At 42.6% G+C, this 19,678-nt stretch overlaps 1 protein-coding gene across 2 annotated transcripts in view; it reads left to right on the top strand.

The window, feature by feature from the left end:
* prkd2 (protein kinase D2) overlaps positions 1-19,678 on the top strand; it is a 70,398-nt gene that overhangs the window by 35,601 nt on the left and 15,119 nt on the right. Inside the window, exons 3-14 of one of the 2 annotated variants that reach the window (XM_084063837.1) lie at positions 461-592; positions 1,234-1,433; positions 3,217-3,400; positions 6,807-6,878; positions 7,041-7,058; positions 10,034-10,193; positions 10,898-11,009; positions 13,620-13,697; positions 14,209-14,533; positions 16,675-16,727; positions 17,069-17,141; positions 19,087-19,193. In XM_084063837.1, coding sequence (XP_083919963.1) covers positions 461-592; positions 1,234-1,433; positions 3,217-3,400; positions 6,807-6,878; positions 7,041-7,058; positions 10,034-10,193; positions 10,898-11,009; positions 13,620-13,697; positions 14,209-14,533; positions 16,675-16,727; positions 17,069-17,141; positions 19,087-19,193 — 1,514 coding nt within the window. The remainder of the gene's footprint in view (positions 1-460; positions 593-1,233; positions 1,434-3,216; positions 3,401-6,806; positions 6,879-7,040; positions 7,059-10,033; positions 10,194-10,897; positions 11,010-13,619; positions 13,698-14,208; positions 14,534-16,674; positions 16,728-17,068; positions 17,142-19,086; positions 19,194-19,678) is intronic. The other variant, XM_084063838.1, reaches the window with a different exon arrangement.

Genomic DNA, 19,678 nt, shown 5'->3' with positions numbered 1-19,678 from the left:
CAAAAGTAAAAGTACTAAATATTTGAAAATAGCCGAGCTTGTAGATCTGCTATTTTCAAGTGGAGCCTCTGAGATGTAGTGGAGTAGAAGTAAAAGTATTAGAAATTGGAAAAACTCAAGTAAAGTACAAATACCTCAAAACTGTACTTAAGTACAGTACTTAAGTAAATGCACTTAGTTACTTTCCACCACTGCATGTTAAGAACATAATGTAACATACTGTCTCGTAAAATCACAACTTGTGTGAACCCCTCTATCTTTGACCACTTGTATAACTAAAACTATTAAAGTATGTAATGTATCTTATTCACTCAAGAGGACTTCCCCTCCAACCAGGAGAAAACGTCTCATACTTGTTTAACACACACATTCTCATAATCCTCGCTGTGTAGTTCGGGTCTCTGTTAATGGCCTGGCAGGCCAAGCTAAAGATGCTGTGTTCACGCTATCTGTCTTACAGCGGCAGCCACTTTTGAAGACTTCCAAATCCGCCCACATGCCCTGAACGTGCACTCGTACCGCGCACCGGCCTTCTGTGACCACTGTGGAGAGATGCTGTTTGGATTGGTCAGACAAGGGCTCAAATGTGACGGTGAGGTGAACATGGTGTGACTGAAGAGATAGATGTTGCTTATAATCTGTTAACCACAAACGTATCTGACATGATCTTGCTTGGATATTTTGTTATTACATTTTAAACGCCATCTTATGCCTTATATATAAACCACTTTTAATTGCCTTTGTGTAAGAACTGTGCTATATCTAGAAACTTGCATTGCTGATAGGCTCTATTCACAGCAGCCATATTATGAAGACATTCACAGGTGTTACCAATGATACTAATGAAGGCTCTGTTCCATTCTGGTCAAACAGAGTCAGGGTGCTGATATTGTGCATGTTGGCTCACTGGAAACACTCCCAAATGGCCCTTTACGGGTGTGTAACTCTGAGAGTGTACAAATGGAACCAAATGGACCCATAAGGGTCCATTTGGTTCCATTTGTACACTCTCAGAGTTATGGGGGTCGTGGAAACCACTGTGCTACACTAAATGGAACAGAGCCTTCATTAGTATCATTGGTAACACCTGTGAATGTCTTCATAATATGGCTGCTGTGAATAGAGCTATTGCGTTTTGTTTTTAGTGTTTTTTTTTTTTACTCCTAAACTTTTACTCCTTTCCTCCATCTCTTGCCTCCTTTGCCTTGCTGTCCCCTCTGTCTCCACCTGCAGGCTGTGGACTGAACTACCATAAGCGCTGCGCTTTCAGCATCCCCAATAACTGCAGTGGAGCGCGTAAGCGGCGTCTGTCCACCACGTCCCTGACCAGCAGCCAATCCCTACGGCTCTCCACCACGGAGTCTCTGAGCAGCGTGGGAACCACCTCCACCTGTGCAGAAGATGCTGGCCTGGTCCGCTCACACACACAGATGGTACCGGTAACTTCATACAATACAATACTGTACACTACTCTCACAATAGGCTCTATTCACAGCAGCCATTTTATGAAGACATTCACAGGTGTTACCAATGATACTAATGAAGGCTCTGTTCCATTCTGGTCAAAGAGAGTCAGGGTGCTGATATTGTGCATGTTGGCTCACTGGAAACACTCTGCTACACCAGTGGGTCTACAGTTGGGGTCCAGGGGACCCTCACGGGCTTCCAAATGGCCCCTTACGGGTGTGTAACTCTGAGAGTGTACAAATGGAACCAAATGGACCCGTAAGGGTCCATTTGGTTCCATTTGTACACTCTCAGAGTTATGGGGGTCGTGGAAACCACTGTGCTAGACTAAATGGAACAGTGCCTTCATTAGTATCATTGGTAACACCTGTGAAGGAAGTGATAATATGGCTGCTGTGCATAGAGCCTATAGACCAATTATTTGTTTACTAACATTGAGCCTGGACGCACAGAGGTGATTGTTTCACGCAATCAATTCCCAACCTGTTTCGGGGTGCACTGGTTTCAGCACACCCCAACCCCCTCTTGTGTGTGTTGGCTAGTGAGACGCGTCCTAACGAGACCTGATATAATGGGTTTCGTTGCGCGCATACTGGCTGCACGCAGCCAGTATGACGTCGTCTGTTAAGGGGTCTATCTGCCTTTAGGATCTTATACAGTAAAATAAATCTATAATATTGAACCCAGTTATTTTTTTCACATTGATTTTGCCCTTTGTGAGCCTTAAATCGCCAATGCATAAGTTTAGTGTCTTACCTGGAGTTCCAGCCCAGGTCTCCCAACCTGCCTGAGAGATCACATTTTCAACCTCTCTGTCAATTAGGTCATCCCTGCTTGGTCAGGGGAGATACTGTGCTATAGTAGGGAGACCATCCCCAACCATTGCGGATGTACAGTTATTATATTAACATACTCTAATTGGATACATTTTAATTGTATTCATTAACCCGTTAAGGCCTGAGTGTAGCGGACCCAGCTGGACATGAAGGAGTTGAAGATCGACTGATGAGTTTACCATTTTTATTTCGTGTCTCAACGTGAAAACTAGGAACAGAAAACATACAATACATGCATCAAAAGTCAATTCATAAACATCATTGCATCAATAAACCTGGCAAAACATATCTAAAATTCATATAAACTCCTAATCATTAACAAATTATTATGAATACATTAGACATTATCCCATACATTAGATAGAGCATACATATACAACCATAAGAAACCAATAAAACTCAATGAAGCATCCACTGACAAGTAACAGTACCAAAAACATTTATACAAAAATAATACCTTTTTCCCCTTCCAGCTAGGCGCTATGGCAGAGTTCTGTAACATTCCTTGACCATCCTTTCAGGTCCATTGATAAACATTTTCTGTGCAATCGTTTCCTTGACCATCCTTTCAGGTCTATATTTGACATACAGTCTCTCTGCAGTCCTTTCTTTCCATGCCATCGGTAACAAACATTTCTCCTGCCATGCTGTCACTGAGCTAGGCTTAAATACCCCCCTTTCAGGAAGCCAGCCACCCTGACTTCCGTGTTCCAGCTAGAGCCTTCAAAATAAAGGTTTGGCCGTACCAGGGTCCGTTACACTGAGTCCGATTCTTAAAATGTTTTCTAACAGTTTTTTGAAAAAAAATAACAACAATATTTTTTTCACGATTTTTCAAAAATATTGACTATTCTGGTGCCTAAACGGCACTCGTTATCATAAAAACTATTCCTCTTCTCTTCTCTCCTATCAGCCGCGGACCCCCAGCGAAGCCCGTCGGTTTTACACGGGGCGACCGGTCCACTTGGACAAGATCCTGATGACCAAGGTGAAGGTGCCCCACACGTTCGCCGTCCACTCCTACACGCGGCCAACCGTCTGCCAGTACTGTAAGAGACTTCTACGAGGACTCTTCAGACAGGGCCTGCAGTGCAAAGGTGGGGATTTTCAGGCACAGTGTAAATATGAGAGAGAGAGAGAGAGCAAACTTGTATTTTCACCTATAATGACATTTCCAAAAAATATGGACACCAGGTTGAAAGTGGATAATGTGGAGGTACGTGATATACAGTACAGTGTGTTATTATCATTTCTTACCTTTATCTAGGGCAGGGGTCTTCAACGTTTTCAGGCCAAGGACCCCCTAGCTGAGAGAGCGATGATTGTATAAAATTGTGTTTCAGATCAACTTTTGCTGCTCTTTTTCCCCCTCTACACCTATAACTCTTTGCCAAAAATAGCCGATCTACAAGCTCACAACGCCTCGCAGCGCGAGGCGTTGTGAGCTTGTAGATCTGCTATTTTTGGCTAAAGTTCTCCTGCTAGGGTTCTCCTGCTAGGGTTCAAGTGGTTAATGTAAGAAAAAATATTCAAAGATTTGGCGGACCCCCTGTAGTAACTCTGAGGACCCCTAGGGGTCCCGGACCCCCTGTTGAAGACCCCTGATCTAGGGTAAGTTTGCTGTGCATGAATGCTTTTTTCACCCAAGCTGTGTTTCACAGTCATACCGTTGCACTCTTTCCCAGTACAACCACAGTACAACCACAGACTAATACTGTTGACCACGGAGCAGCTGCACTGGAGCAGTTAGTCTCTGCAAAATGCTCAAAAAGTAAACTAAATTACTATTTATGTGACACTGTTAACACGAATAATAAGATTGACGTCCGATAGACTAAAATAAATGAATGACACAGGTTTAGCTTTCTTCATATTAAATATTGTCCATATAAAAATGTGGACAATAACAATAACTCCTTTTTTTATTCTTGGACACTATCTGGCATTAGCATAATATGTGACTCACATGGGATTTCACCACAGTAGGGGAAAAAAATCTAATCATGAGGATCTCAAGATCCACATGGGAACAGCGTGGCGCCGATGTGATTTAAAAAGTGATATTGTCCGTTTTTTCCGTGCGAGCAATACACATTGCAATAAAGATGGGATATCTGTGGCTTTATCAAATACAGAAATACTCGCGTCTAATCTACTGTATATAGGCAACCTGGCTGCCCTACATATATTGTTTATTCAAACATACATACAGTATGTGTTGCAATATGCACAAAGCTTGACCCACATCCCAGTATCGGGGTGTGTTTCATAACTACACTCAGCTCAACAATCAGCTGTGTAATCCAGTGGTTCTCAATTTGAGGGAGTTCCAGGGGTCAGTTTAAACTTTAAACACTTTAACCCTAAATTATACTTCAGCTATTGCCGATCTGCAAGCTCTCAACGCAACTGGTATGGGCTATGGGGGCAGCCATAGCTGAGTGGTTAGTGAGCCTGTCTGAGAAGCCAGAGGGCAGAGGCCCTGGTTGTCCCAGGTTCGATTCCAGGCCACCAATGTGTCGATGTGTGTCCTTGAGCAAGGGAATATACAGCATGTGAATATATATATACATACATATACAGTGACAAAAAAAACACTCCAAGGAGTGGGGACTAATCTAATATCTACTATTGAATCCAATGTAGTTATAAAACCCACAAACACAATGAACCACTTTCAACCTGGTGTTCCTATTTTGGCCATAACATTATAGGTTATCTACAAACTCTTGTGAGCTTTTGAATCAGCTTTTGTGCAATACATACAAGTATAAAATAGGGCATTCATTTATGAAAAAAACTACAAAAAATATTAAAAAGTGACACTATATTATAACAGTATGAAAAGAATGTCCTCTGTGATCTTCTCCGTCAATGAGCATCTTAATGGGGAAAAGAATAAAATAAATAATATGAAAAATCAGGCATGAGAGTGCACGTTGCTCTAGGAGCACGTGTTGATACAATGACAGCACTAAGACATTATGAAGACATTTGGTTGTTTGGGCAGAAATGTTCGACTTAATGTTAAATGTTAGCATAACATGTTAAATATTTAACCGGTTATGGAGATTTCAGATTAACATTTTTGTGTCCTTCCTAGAGCAGTGGTTCTTAACTTTTTCAGGCTGTGACCCCCCCAAATGATCATATTTGAACTGGGGACCCCCCACCCTGACAAGCACTTGGAATTGTAGGAGTTGAGTAATTTAGTTTGCCTCCGTTCCACAGATAAATATTGTGAAAATAGTCTCATCTACAAGCTCACAACTCCTCGGGATGCGAGGCGCTGTGAGCTTGTAGATCTGCTATTTTCACAATTTTCACACCTCTTTCTTGTATTATTTGACAATTTGGCCAATGTTTGACCAGTCTTCAAATTCCTTAAATTGTCACTTCACTGTCATCTGGGGATGTCCCTAAAATCATGTGGGGACCCCCCTGGGGTTCCTGACCCACAGGCTGAGAACCAGTGTCCTAGAGTACATGGATTACAGTTCTCCGTCGCCACGGATGATCTCAGTCATTTGGATTCCATAGAGTCAACATGGAGTCTTTCTCATGGCTTTCTCTAAAGGATTATTTCACTTGTTTGTGTGCCGGTTGTTTCTGAAAATAGCCGATCTACAAGCTCACAACGCGTTGTGCTGCGACACGCTGTGAGCTTGTAGATCGGCAACCAATACATAAACCAGAAAACGGTGTTAAGAATGAGGGAGAGAGAGGGATATCATCTTCTGGATTCTATGCTACAGCATTGATTGATTGATTCAATACGTTATTAACAGTTTGCAAAAGGTACAGAGCAGTGGTGTAACTAAGTACTAAGGTTAAAGTAACTAAGTACATTTACTCAAGTACTGTACTTAAGTACACTTTTGAGGATTCTTTGCTTTACTGGAGTATTTCCCATTTTCAATACTTTTACTTGTACTCCACTACATCTCAGAGGCAAATATTAAACTTTTACTCCACTACATCTCAGAGGCAAATATTAAACTTTTACTCCACTACAATTATTTGATAACTTTAGTTACTTTGCAGATATAAATTATGATATTATAAAACACAGAATTAACCACTTTAGCCCTACTTTATACCTGGGCGATTTGAAAATAGCCGATCTACATGCTCACAACGCGTCGCATTGTGGCGCGTTGTGAGCTTGTAGATCTGCTATTTTCAAATATTTTAGTACTTTTACTTTTGGTACTTTAAGTACATTTGGATACCAATACTTTTGTTCTTTTACTCAAGTAAATTTTGAATTCCGGACTTTCACTTGTAATGGAGTACTTCTACATTGCAGTATTGATACTTTTACTTAAGTAAAACATTTGAGTACTTTTTCCACCACTGGTACAGAGGTACAGTTATACAATAATGTTATGGTGGTCCTGTGTATTCAATTCATCAAGACATCCGATCTTCGACAGATCAGATTGCACATATCGTCAAAATCCACTGATTAACGTTTTTCTGTTCATCGTTTATCTTTCACAGACTGCAAGTTCAACTGCCATAAGCGATGTGCGTACAAAGTTCCCAACGACTGCCTAGGAGAAACCATTGGAGGTAGGAGAGAATACCTGCCTTAATGTTAGCATGTGCATGACTGTTAACCCAGCAGCATGGTTGTGATGAAGTCATCTTTTCACTAACTTTTGTCATTTTGATATAACCCCCAACATGTAACAACACTGAATCTCACCGGCACTCACCTTTCTATCTTCTCAGACAACAGAAGTAATAATGGTAAGTAGTTGTTGTTAGAATTATACCTTGTCTGTATAGGCTTGTGTAACATTATTAATAGTAGCAGTAATAAAGTTGCTGAAGTAATAGTAGTAGTAGTTGATAGAAAGAAATTCTTAGGCGACTAATGGCCTAGTTCAGGGGTGGGCAACTTTGATGATGGTGTGGGCCACGGTATTTCCACACTCACTCCAGAGGGCCACATTGGATATAGTGGCGTAGCCATTGTCACACAAACGTAGCAAAAATAGCCGATCTACAAGCTCAAAACGCGTCGCAGTGCGACGCGTTTTGAACTTGTAGATCTGCTATTTTTGCTATTTTTGAATTGGAATCCTGATTATTGTTTTGCTATTTTTGAATTAGAATCCTGAAAAGTAACATTTTTATTTAATTTCCAATGCATTTAGTTACTAGTTAGTTAGTTAGTACTTATGTTAACTTTATGAACTTAAATACAAATACATTGGACATAAAGAAAACGATAGAATTGTAATACTAGTCATGAAGCTACTAATATAGACTGAAGTAATTACATCGGGTCATGTTTGCATGTTTGGAATTGTAACAGCTGAAATCAATAATATATCATTATTCTGATATGAACCTGCGGGCCGCATTAAGTGAAGGTGGGGGCCGCATGTGGCCCCCGGGCCGCCAGTTGCCCATGTATGGCCTAGTTGATTTAATTGACAAATCTGTAAAATGGTATTTCCCACATCATAGACTGGTGGAATCCTAAAACAGAATTCGGAGGAAAAAAAGAATTACAACAAATCTGAAATGTGAAAGAGTTACTATCTAAAGCCTACAAGAGATGTGCTTGAGAAATAAATCGTTCAGCATGGAAAAAAAGTATAAAAGAAACCAAACTGATTATTTAATCGATGAATCAACTCGGCTATAGCTCAATTCATATTGCTTTGTGGCTTGCCAACAATAACAGTTAGTGCAGGCTAACAACGCATCGACATGCAAAACAGTCGTGCATTTCCGTCCAAAATGCTTGATCGTGATGTGATTCATGTAGACCTCAGTTAGTTCCAGTTACATGTTAAATTGATCCAGATGTGATGATACTATATAAGTCTTTAAATGTCTTACACATTTAAACATGCATCGCAGGCGGTCTATTCTGCTGCAACTCTGCTGTGCTGCTAGTTTTTGGTGCTATTTCTGGAAACTATTGATAGACTCCGGAATGTGCCGTTCAAAAATGTATCCATTGGAGTGAGGTCTTTACGCCACTCTACTGACAACTACTCACTTCACGATCACACGCTCATTTCAAATGTGAATCGGTCCATCACCCCATCTGTGTGGTTTCCATGCAGTAGTGATAGGTCGTTCGCAAGTGATTCGGTCTTTAGTGTGAACAGGAACGAATTCGGTCACTTCCTCAAATGTTTGCGAACGCAGTGGAAGGATAGCCTGGTAAACCCTCCCTCCGGAAATCTCATTTCCATTTGATTTCAGGAGAGAGTCTGGCCTGAACCGCCTTTCTGCAATAATCGCTGTGGGCTGGAGTTGGGCGGGAGTAATACCGTTGACTGACAACCCCTTCAACCAATGATCGTTTTTCCCCTTCAGCCAATCAGCAGCTCATGTTGACGAGCTCCAGACTATGTGACGCAACGGGACTTTTGGGACGGCCATGCCGAAAATAGGTTGCCTTATTGGGATACATGCGTGTCACTCCCCGCCCCTGCCGGTTCTCTAAATTTATATTTTTAAATAGGCTCTGTCATGATTAATTGACCACATATATGAAGTTAAACAACTAAATTCTATCCAAACGATATCTTAATAGTAAATTCCGTGCCTCAAAAAAGAAGTTTGAGACCGTTTTAAAAACTAAAGTAAACAGTGAAGGCACTCGGACAACAACAATGGCTGCCGTTCGTCTTTTGTCGGCCCCAGTCAGGCTGCACTCGGCTTCATTCGGGCTCACTCGAACTCGCCACCTGATTGGCCAACTGTCGCTGTCAATCACAGAACGATGTGCGACGACGCTGATAGGCTCGTCGGTTCGGAGAACAGAGCGATTATTGCAGAAAGGCGGTTCAGCCCAGACTCTCTCCTGAAATCAAATGGAAATGAGATTTCCGGAGGGAGGGTTTACCAGGCTAGTGGAAGGAGTCCTCCGCGCAAGAGTAGCTTACTATGAAACCGTGCTCGGGTTGTGTGTGTGTGTTTGTCTCTGTGTCTCTGTGTGCAGTATGTGTGCACTGCCTGTGTGCAGCCAAGTAAATGTCCAATACAGACGTACTATACATCAAATGAAAGGTCTTTGAAAACTGAACACACCTGTCAAGGTTGCGTTTAAGCCCGCCCCTTCCCCCGGAAGCCACGCCCCGCAGAAGGCTCCTAAAAACTCCCCATTGAAACCCCATGTTAAATGAAAAGTGCCCGAATCGCTCCCAAACTTTTTCTACCCCCCATAAGTCGGGGTCTACGAACAAATACTTCGGCCTCGGATTTTGGCTCCGCCCCCCGGAACTGGGTGAAACAGGCACTTCAAACACTTTGTTGAATTGTTCAAAAACATTCAAAAAAATTTTGGGGTGAATTTGTATTTTTCTATGATGCTCATTTTAACGCAGATTTTTTTGGTATTTCTTTTTTTCTTTTATTGGTAACTTTTTTTTTAAACTTTTTTTTTTCATTCTTTTTTTATTATTTTTTGCGTTCGCTTCCCGCGTTCGCACGTCTTACTTATATCGTTCCTTTAAGTCGCTCAGCTTCCTCCGTGTGGAAAGCCTGGTGATGCGAGGTTCAGTCAGTGAGTGGCAAAAAAAACAAAACATTTTGACTGGTTGAAGAGTGACGTTCCTCTTTGGTCATTGGGCTGAACATCATGACATGACCCCCTCATGTTGTACAGAAGTACTGAACGGTGAACAAATTATTGGAACTGATCTTTTTTTAGTGAACAGGAACAAAATGAAACGATAATTCCCGTCTCTATTCCATAGACATGCTGAGTCCCAGTGTGGATCCAGAGGTCCCCATGGACTACAGCAGTGAGTACGATGCCTCAGACAAGTCTTCTATGGACGACTCCGATGAGGCCTGCAGCATCCCCGGATCCTTCTCACCTGACAACAACCAGGATGGAGCCAGTGGGGATCAGAGGTTAGACACGCACGGATGCACAGCACGCAGGCACGCACACAGACACATGCACACTCACAAACACACGCACGCACGCACGCACGCACGCACGCACGCACGCACGCACGCACGCACGCACGCACGCACGCACATGTTTGTATTACTATACTTGTGAGGACATCAACACTTCCGGACAGCCATGTTATGAATGCCATTTAAAAATAATAATTGCCATTTTTAACGGTAAGCCTAAGGCCGAAAAAAAGCAGATCTACAAGCCCACAACGCGTCGCGCTGCGACGCGTTGTGGGCTTATAGATCGGCTGTTTTTCGGTGCATGACACTGGCGCGCAACTAAGTATAAATCATGTTGAATTCTAATTCCAATCCCTAAACCTAACCTCCAAGACACCTAAATGTCTAATCCTGACCTGAATGTTTTTCTAATTGTGAACGTATCTCTAAAAAAAATGTTTTTTTAATTATAAAACAGCCATTTGTCTTGTGAGGACCAGGAAAACGGTCCTCACAATGTATATTTCTTCAAATTCTACTATACTTGGTCCTCGCAAGTATAGTAATACCCACACGCACACACACACACAGACACACACACGCACACGCACACGCACACGCACACACGCACACAAAGACAAGACGTTGTACTACATGCATACACTGCTAACTGGTTGGCTGGTCCTCCTGTCTCTGTCTCCCTCTGCCAGTGTTTACATCCCCTTAATGAGGGTGGTCCAGTCAGTGAGGCAGACCACCCGTCGTTCCAGCACAGCCATCAAGGAGGGATGGATGGTTCACTACAGCAACAAGGACACACTGGTAAACAAACCCCTGTCCCCTCCCAGTGCAATACGAAAGGCCCCACAAATTCACCCCAAAAAATGACTTATTTTCTATCAATTCCACACCCCATGAAGCCTTGAATTCATGGAGATTGTTGGGTTTTTTGTTTTGTTTTCGTAAGCCAATAATTGGATAGCCTCGGAAACCCATGCCTTTTTTTTTGTTTCAAAAGAAAAAAAGCCTGGGAGAACCTTGCAGGAACGCTGGTCTTAGGACCTTGTTATCTCCTAACCAATCAGAGTGCTCCAAACCCAGGCGCTGGAATCCAGCGCCTGGGTTTGGCTCCGCCCTTCAAGACCATCGATTGGGCTCGTTCTTTCAGTCTAATAATTGGATGACCGGGGTGGCTGGTCAGTATCTCCTACCGGAGACTCCGCTGCTCATCAAATTATTGGCTCGGGAATGCGGCAAAAACAATCTCCATGAATTCACGCCTTCATGGGGTGTGTAATTGATAGAAAATAAGTCATTTTTTTGGGTGAACTACGCCTTTAAGCTTTATTTTACACGTCACACTACTGTGTCACGCAAAACGTGCAAAAATAGCAGATTAACACGCTTTTTTAATGCTTTTCACCCGTAATGACATGCCCAAAATAGGGATTGATAATTAAACTATTATTGTACAAAATTATCGATTATCATTCTTTTTAGCCCATTGAGACCTGGAACGCATCTGTGTCACTTTAGATTTCTTTGGCTATTCAAAAATAGCAGATCTACAAGCTCATAGCGCGGCACCGAGTGCCGCGCTATGAGCTTGTAGATCTGCTATTTTTGAAAAATCGTGAAAAAATATTTTTGATATTTTATATTTTTTTAGGATTTAGAAAACATTTTTAAGAATCGCCTCAGGTCTTAATGGGTTAAATAACCTGTTGATTATTATTAATTCGAGTAACTGTTGCAATTATCTAGCAGATTTTGTTATGCAACTCAGCAAACTTGACTGACTGTGCAAGCACATGACTGAGACACAGTCTGGTCCTGTCCCCCCCCCCACACTCTCCGTCTCCCCCGCACCAGCTCATCTGTCTCCTGCATTTACCGGGGTCACATAATGTATGGTCTTGACCATTTCCTCTTAGCCTCTATGCACTATGCGCCTACCTTTCATCTTCTGTGTGAGTGTGCGTGTGGGTGTGTGTAGCCGAGTGTCTGTGCAGACTGATAAAGTGCATCACAGTATCTTAGCGGGAGAATATTGTTCAGTGTGACCGTGAGAGAGACGCGTGGTGAATTCCAGATAAAAAACCTTTCTCTCCCACTGCCTCCTGCGGCTGCGTTGTTCTAAGTATCTGTGTCATTTTAAGATTTCTTTGGCTATTCAAAAATAGCAGATATACAAGCTCATTGTGCGGCACCGAGTGTCGCACTATGAGCTTGTATATTTTTGGGAAAAATAATGATTTTTTTGGCGAATCTTTGAATATATATATTTTGAAAGTGAACATTTTAACTCAAATCTTTGCTTCTGGGGGATTCTACAAATGTCTTCTAAATCCTAACAGCTTTTTTTCTTTTTTTTAAACGTATGTTGCTATTTATATATCAGTGATCCTCAAACTTTTTCATGTCAAGGACCTACAAAATGATATGTATTAGGCCGCCCGCGGACCCCCATCTGATTAAATATTTAGTTCCACGGACCCCCAGAGGCAAAGATTTGAGTTAAAAATGTATTTACATATTCAAAGATTTGCACACATTTTCACGACTTCCCCCCCCCCCAAAAATAGCATATATACAAGCTCATAGCACGGCACCGAGTGCCGCGCTATGAGCTTGTAGATCTGCTATTTTTGAATAGCCAAAGAAATCTTAAAATGACACACATGCGTTCCCTTCAGGGTCTTAATGGGCTAATAAAGTTGAAGTAACTTATTCGTTATTAACCCACAATGTATATCAAATGTTGTTGGCCTAGTTGTCCTGTGAATGAAACGCATTCTGTACCATCCATATGATAATAGCCCTCTTTTAGTATGCTAAACCTGACCGCCAGACACAGTGGGCGTGCATGCTAATAGGTATAGAGGTGTCGTGCATAACGCATTAACACCGTTTGTTTGTTAGGAGAGAGAGAGATAGCAGTGTCAGATTGTACTGAAGGCGGGTTCTTCTACGTATATCCAATGGACGTGGATATAATGTATCAAATAAAACCACACGTTTTCGTGGGGCCACGAAGTCGTGGACGCCAGGTTGGGGAACCCTGCATGTAAATTAATCAGGAAACTTTTTCTCTTTCGCTCTAACTCTGTGGTTCTCGGCTGTTTCTTTCTCTCCAGGTCTGTCCTTAATACTAACTCTCTCTTTCTGTCTTTTTTTTTTTCATTTGCTTTGTGTCCTGTTTTCCCTTCCGCCTTCCTCTTCCTTGTCCTCTGCTCTGATTGGTCCGCTCTGGACAGCAGCACCCCCAGCATCTAAGATGAATCCCATGTTGACCCCCTGAAACCTCTCATCCCACCCCCATGGCCCCCCTCCTCTCCTACTGCCCCCCCCCCCCACCCCCCAAACCCTCCCACACCCATCCCCATCCCCTCCCCAACCCCTCCTACTCCACTCCCACTACCCACCCAACAGAGAAAGAGGCACTATTGGCGTCTGGACTGTAAGTGCATCATCCTCTTCCAGAACAACACCACCAACAAGTACTACAAGGTATGTAAAACCTTTACCACCACACCACGCCACTGTGTAAAACAAACAGGTGATATGCATGCTGTACACTGTACGGCGACACGCCACTTGTACAGCACACGGCCGTTAACCAATTAAAACCTGTTTTATACAGTGGCTATTTGAAAATAGCTGATCTGCAAGCTCACAACACGTCACAATGCGACGCTTTGTGAGCTTGTAGAGCTGCTATTGTCAATAATGTGCGTACTTGTACTTTGTTACTTTAAGTATATTTTGATAGGTATACTTTTGGTATAAAAATGTACTTGATTGATCGAATACTTTATTAGACAGAAATGTAAACGGCACGAGGTACAGTCAGACATTTGAGCTATAACACAAATTGTTGATCCTATGTATTCAAGTTCAATTTTGAATACAGTCCTTTTTACTTGTAACAGAGACTTTTTTTGTGTTATTGCTAATGTTACTTAAATAAAAAGTGCTTCTTCCACCACTGAATGCGATTTCTTTGCCGTGCCGTGTGTAGGAGATCCCTCTCTCTGAGATCCTGGAGGTTCGCCCGGCAGGGGACTTCACACTGGTTCCCCCCGGCACCAGCCCTCACTGCTTTGAGCTCATCACAGGCAGCTTGTGCTACTTTGTGGGGGAGGACCCCAACACCGCCGCCCCCTCTCTGTCCCCCAGCTTCGTCCAGGGCCTGCTACCCCCCACGCCGCCCTCGCCCAGCAACGTGGCGCCCAACAGTGGCGTGGGCCGCGAGGTGGCCAAGGCGTGGGAAAGTGCCATCCGTCAGGCCCTCATGCCAGTCATCTTCCAGGACGCTCCCCCCGCCGAGGGAAACACGCCCCACAGTGAGTTGGTGAAAGCGGTTCTCAAATCTTTTGATTTCATGGACCCCTATAACTCTGACCGCGTACAACGGGTCCATTTGGTTGCATTTGTACGCTTGATTTACAGACCTGTAAAGGTCAACTTAGAGCAGGGGTCTTCAACGTTTTCAGGCCAAGGACCCCCTAGCTGAGAGAGCGATGAAGCGGGGACCCCCTCTATATCGTATAAAATTGTTTCAGATCAACTTTTGCTGCTCTTTTTTCCCTCTACACCTATAACTCTTTGCCAAAAATAGCCGATCTACAAGCTCACAACGCCTCACGCTGCGAGGCGTTGTGAGCTTGTAGATCTGCTATTTTTGGCCAAAGTTCTCCTCAGAAAAGAGATGCTAGGGTTCAAGTGGTTAATGTAAAAAAAAAAAATCATATCACACAAAGATTTGGCGGACCCCCTGTAGTAACTCTGAGGACCCCCTAGGGGTCCCGGACCCCCTGGTGAAGACCCCTGACTTAGAGTACCCCTCAAGGAACGCTGGTGGAGGTTACTTCCACTATGGTTTCCAATGCAGATTTCCAAATGGAAGTTTTGCATTGGACTCGGATCAAATATGTTACGTAGCAAACAAAGGCTAATGATATTCAATGATATTCATATGTTTTGCTCAACAATACAGCAGCTTCATTATTGGTATAGTCATGTATTAATGATATCAATATTGTGGGGTGTAATTTACACTAACGTGCAACTCTATCTAGTTCACACTAGCGGCGACAAGAGCTACAAAAGGACAAAGCGTTGCCAGCTGCATTGTCGCTGCTGAAGTATTGCTCAAGCCACACTGCGTATAAAGGGTAGGGTTAAATAACACAGGGAACTGGTTAACAGTAAGAAAGGGGTTTTCTTCCTTTTGTGGAACGGAGCAGGAATTGTGAGGGAGAGAGAATAGGCTCTATGCACAGCAGCCATATTATCACTTCCTTCACAGGTGTTACCAATGATACTAATGAAGGCTCTGTTCTATTTAGTCTAGCACAGTGGTTTCCACGACCCCCATAACTCTGAGTGTACAAATGTACCAAATGGACCCGTAAGGGTCCATTTGGTTCCATTTGTACACTCTCAGAGTTACACACCTGTAAGGGGCCATTTGGAAGCCCATGAGGGTCCCTGGACCCCAACTGTAGAACCACTGGTGTAACAGAGTGTTTCCAGTGAGCCAACATGCACAATATCAGCACCCTGACTCTGTTTGACCAGAATGGAACAGAGCCTTCATTAGTATCATTGGTAACACCTGTGAATGTCTTCATAATATGGCTGCTGTGAATAGAGCCGAGCGGAAATGGTGAAACTAAAACATATGATTGATTGACACTTTGCTGTGTCATTGGAGCGCTGAAAGTCAGTCAAGTGTCAAGTGTCATTTTGTAGCTTCATGTTGCTGGCTTCTATTGAAAACGACATGTTGTTTTGTTGTCGCTAGTGTGAAAGGCTTATGTCAACCAATAACCACAGTCTTATTTTAGCTTTATTTTTATAAATCCCAAACTTTATGGCAAAGAAGTACTGGAAGTCTGGCGAGGGAATGAACCCACTGCTAACTCACTTTGGGTTTTAGGACTGCTGACCGTAACACTAAAGCAGTGGTTCTCAAACTTTTTTGGCTCAGGGCACCCCTGTAAAAAAAGGTTTATCCATGGCACCCCTGAATTACATACTTACTTTACAGCACCTTACATTCAAGTCATATTATGATACGCTAAAAGATACAGTTTCTCACAAGGAAAACTTGGGAGAATATTTCAGATACAGATGAAAATAACTTTATACATGATGTTTAACCACTTGAACCCCAGCATCGTTATTCTGGGGGAACATTTGCCAAAAATATCACATCTACAAGCTCACAATGGGAGTAGATCTGCTATTTTTGCTAGATTTGGTGTAGATTGAAAAAGAACGCATGCAAGCACAGTGCAATTCAGGTCCGTTTTACTGGGTATAGAGGGTCTAAGTGGTTAAACTGAAGTGATATTGATGTGAAGTGTATTGACATTTTGCAATAGTGAGTTAAATGATTTACCAGACCAGATGTAGACCTTTTAATATGACCTACTTCATCATGAGCTGATGTGTTTCGTTGCTGCTATGCTATTTTCAGGACAAGCTTCAGTCAGCATCTCTGTGTCCAACAGTGTGATCCAAGAGAACGTGGTAAGTTTTCTTAATTCATAATGTTGAAAGTGGATATTCATGCAGGCCTTCACATTCTACAACATTTGATTGATTGTGGTGTAATCAAATAATGACTGCTTGCCACTGTTTAAGTTTAGGCATGGGTTTGGTGTGGCTTACCGGTAATTAATACTGTCACAGTTAGGCAGTGTTCGTATGGTTAAGATTACCTATGGGTTTTGCTGTGAATGGCTTAATGTGAATAGATTCTTATTTCATGCATAATGTAATGCCTGAATTATGAAAATTATGAAGATTGACATTGAATGAATGACTGAATGATGACTAATGATAATAATGGTCATATTTCTCAATAAAAGGATATCGGTACGGTGTACCAAATCTTTGCTGACGAGGTTCTGGGCTCTGGACAATTTGGAGTAGTGTATGGAGGTATGTATGTACAGTATACTGTATATATGTGTGTGTGTGTGTGTGTGTGTGTGTGTGTGTGTGTGTGCGTGTGCGCTGCGCGCAGAGTTCGATTTGTAAAAGAAAAGAGAGGGAGACATTTTCTTAACCATTTAAGCCCTATATATGTAGTATGACAAATAGTGGAAATAGACGATGTGAGCGCGGCTATGTCTGCAAAAAAAAAGCACAAGTCTGACAAACTTGCACAAAATAGGGACACCGGTGTTAATGTGGTAAATATAAATGTCTAATTAAATTGTTAAATTGTGATAATCAAATACTGTTACACATCAAACATATGGTCTCTGTCGGGTGGAAACCTCATTATGACCAAAACCTTTCAGGATGCAAATTCAAAAAACAGCAAAAGTAGCAGTTTTGAGCTTGCGAATCTTCTACATTTGATGCTTTTGTGCAACGCTGTAGTAGGATCAAGTACACCCTGTGCAAGACCTGGGATGTTGGTTGTCTAGGAAGTTGACAACCGGAAATGGTTGAATTTGGCGGAAGTACCGCCCAAGGAAATGACGTTGATGCTTTACAAATCTGTTAACATTCTCTGTGAATGAAACGAGTGTTGTGATTGGTCAACAAATATCGTTTCCGGGGGAAACGGAAAACCTGTCCACTCAGGACTTCCTAGACACTCGCTGCTTTAGGTCGTGACCAGGCTCTTCTCTTTGCAGATGAGTGAGGCTGGGTCCGAGGTTAGATCAAGTAGGGCGTCAATAGGCTCTATGCACAGCAGCCATATTATGAAGACATTCACAGGTGTTACCAATGATACTAATGAAGGCTCTGTTCCATTCTGGTCAGACAGAGTCAGGGTGCTGATATTGTGCATGTTGGCCCACTGGAAACACTCCCAAATGGCCCTTTACGGGCGTGTAACTCTGAGAGTGTACAAATGGAACCAAATGGACCCGTAAGGGTCCATTTGGTTCCATTTGTACACACTCAGAGTTATGGGGGTCGTGGAAACCACTGTGCTACACTAAATGGAACAGAGCCTTCATTAGTATCATTGGTAACACCTGTGAATGTCTTCATAATATGGCTGCTGTGAATAGAGCCTATTTAGGAAAAAGAAAAGAGGTTAGAATATGGCGATTCGGCCCAACATATTAGACTTCAATCATACACCTACATAACATACAGTCTGACCAGAAGCATGGATAGATGGCCAAATACATATCATTTTGGGGGTCCTTGACAAAACAAGTTTGAGCACAACTGATTTTTTAGATATGTATTTGGCCACGGACCCCCATTTAAAAAAAAAATGTTCCAGGGACCCCCCCCCCCCCCAAGAAGCAAAGATTTGAGTAACAAATGTTCACTTTAATGCCCTACTGTACGTCGTACAAGAGTGTCAAGCAAAAGTGGTGAAAATAGCTGATCTACATGCTCAAAGCGCGTTGTGAACTTGTACATACATCTGCTATTTACACAATTTCCTGAAAAGTAACGCAGCCAACGTCTTTGACCTCATTACCCAGGAGTCTCTGCAAGCATGTCCGGCGAGGACGCGCTGTGATTGGCCAGTCTTCTCTTTGACCGGCCAATCGATGCCTTGGTGCCTTGGCAAATGCCAGGTCTCCCCTATGCATAGTAATACAGTCAAGCCCCTAGCAGGGACCCCCCTGGGTCTATACATTTATGGAAGGATGATTGTTATTGCTTAGTACATTAAGACCGGGAACGCATCTGTGTCATTTTAAGATTTATTTGGCTATTAAAAAATAGCAGATAAACAAGCTCCTAGCGCGGCTATGGCCTTGTTTATCTACCATCTTTTGACAGCTTTAACTTCATTTTACATGGGGACCCCCTGGAACCCCCCCAAGGACCCCCCGGGGACCCCACTTTTGAGAACCACTGTTCTATTTGACCTTTTTTTCTCCTCATTCTTTATCTAACTCAGGTAAACACAGGAAGACTGGGCGTGACGTAGCAGTGAAAGTTATCGACAAGCTCCGATTCCCCACAAAGCAGGAGAGTCAGCTGAGGAATGAGGTGGCCATACTGCAGGTGAAATGCACACAGCTCACCAACTCAAATGAAAACCTTTATCATTTTGGCATCACTGCTGAACTTTTACATTTGGATATTGGCCAACTGTTTTCAGTTTTATATTTTATATTTGTCAGTTGCACCTATTGCTTGCACCACAAAAATGGTCCAAAAGTGTGCCAGCTGTTCCCTAGACTGTTGATATTGTTCCATCAGTTATAACAACACTAATTGGCCCTGAAAGAGACAGTAAACATGTAATACAGTACCCTATATCAGTGGTTCTCAAACTTTTTCATGTCAAGGACTGCCAAATTGACACTTATTAGCCCGCGGACCCCCATTTGAAAAGACAAGCCGGGGACCCCCATAAGAGAAGACTCTAGCCGTAAAAATATTATCAAGGACCCCCAGTTTGACATGCATTAGGCTACGGACCCCCATTTAATGGCATTTCTATCTCTGGGACCCCAAATTGTAGTGTAAAATCAATGTTAATTTAA

This window comes from Gymnoscopelus microlampas (genome assembly GCF_963454915.1).
Source record: "Gymnoscopelus microlampas genome assembly, chromosome: 8".
Taxonomy (NCBI): Eukaryota; Metazoa; Chordata; class Actinopteri; order Myctophiformes; family Myctophidae; genus Gymnoscopelus; species Gymnoscopelus microlampas.
Note: the sequence above shows the minus strand (reverse complement) of the source record. Positions and strands in the feature narration are given on the sequence as shown.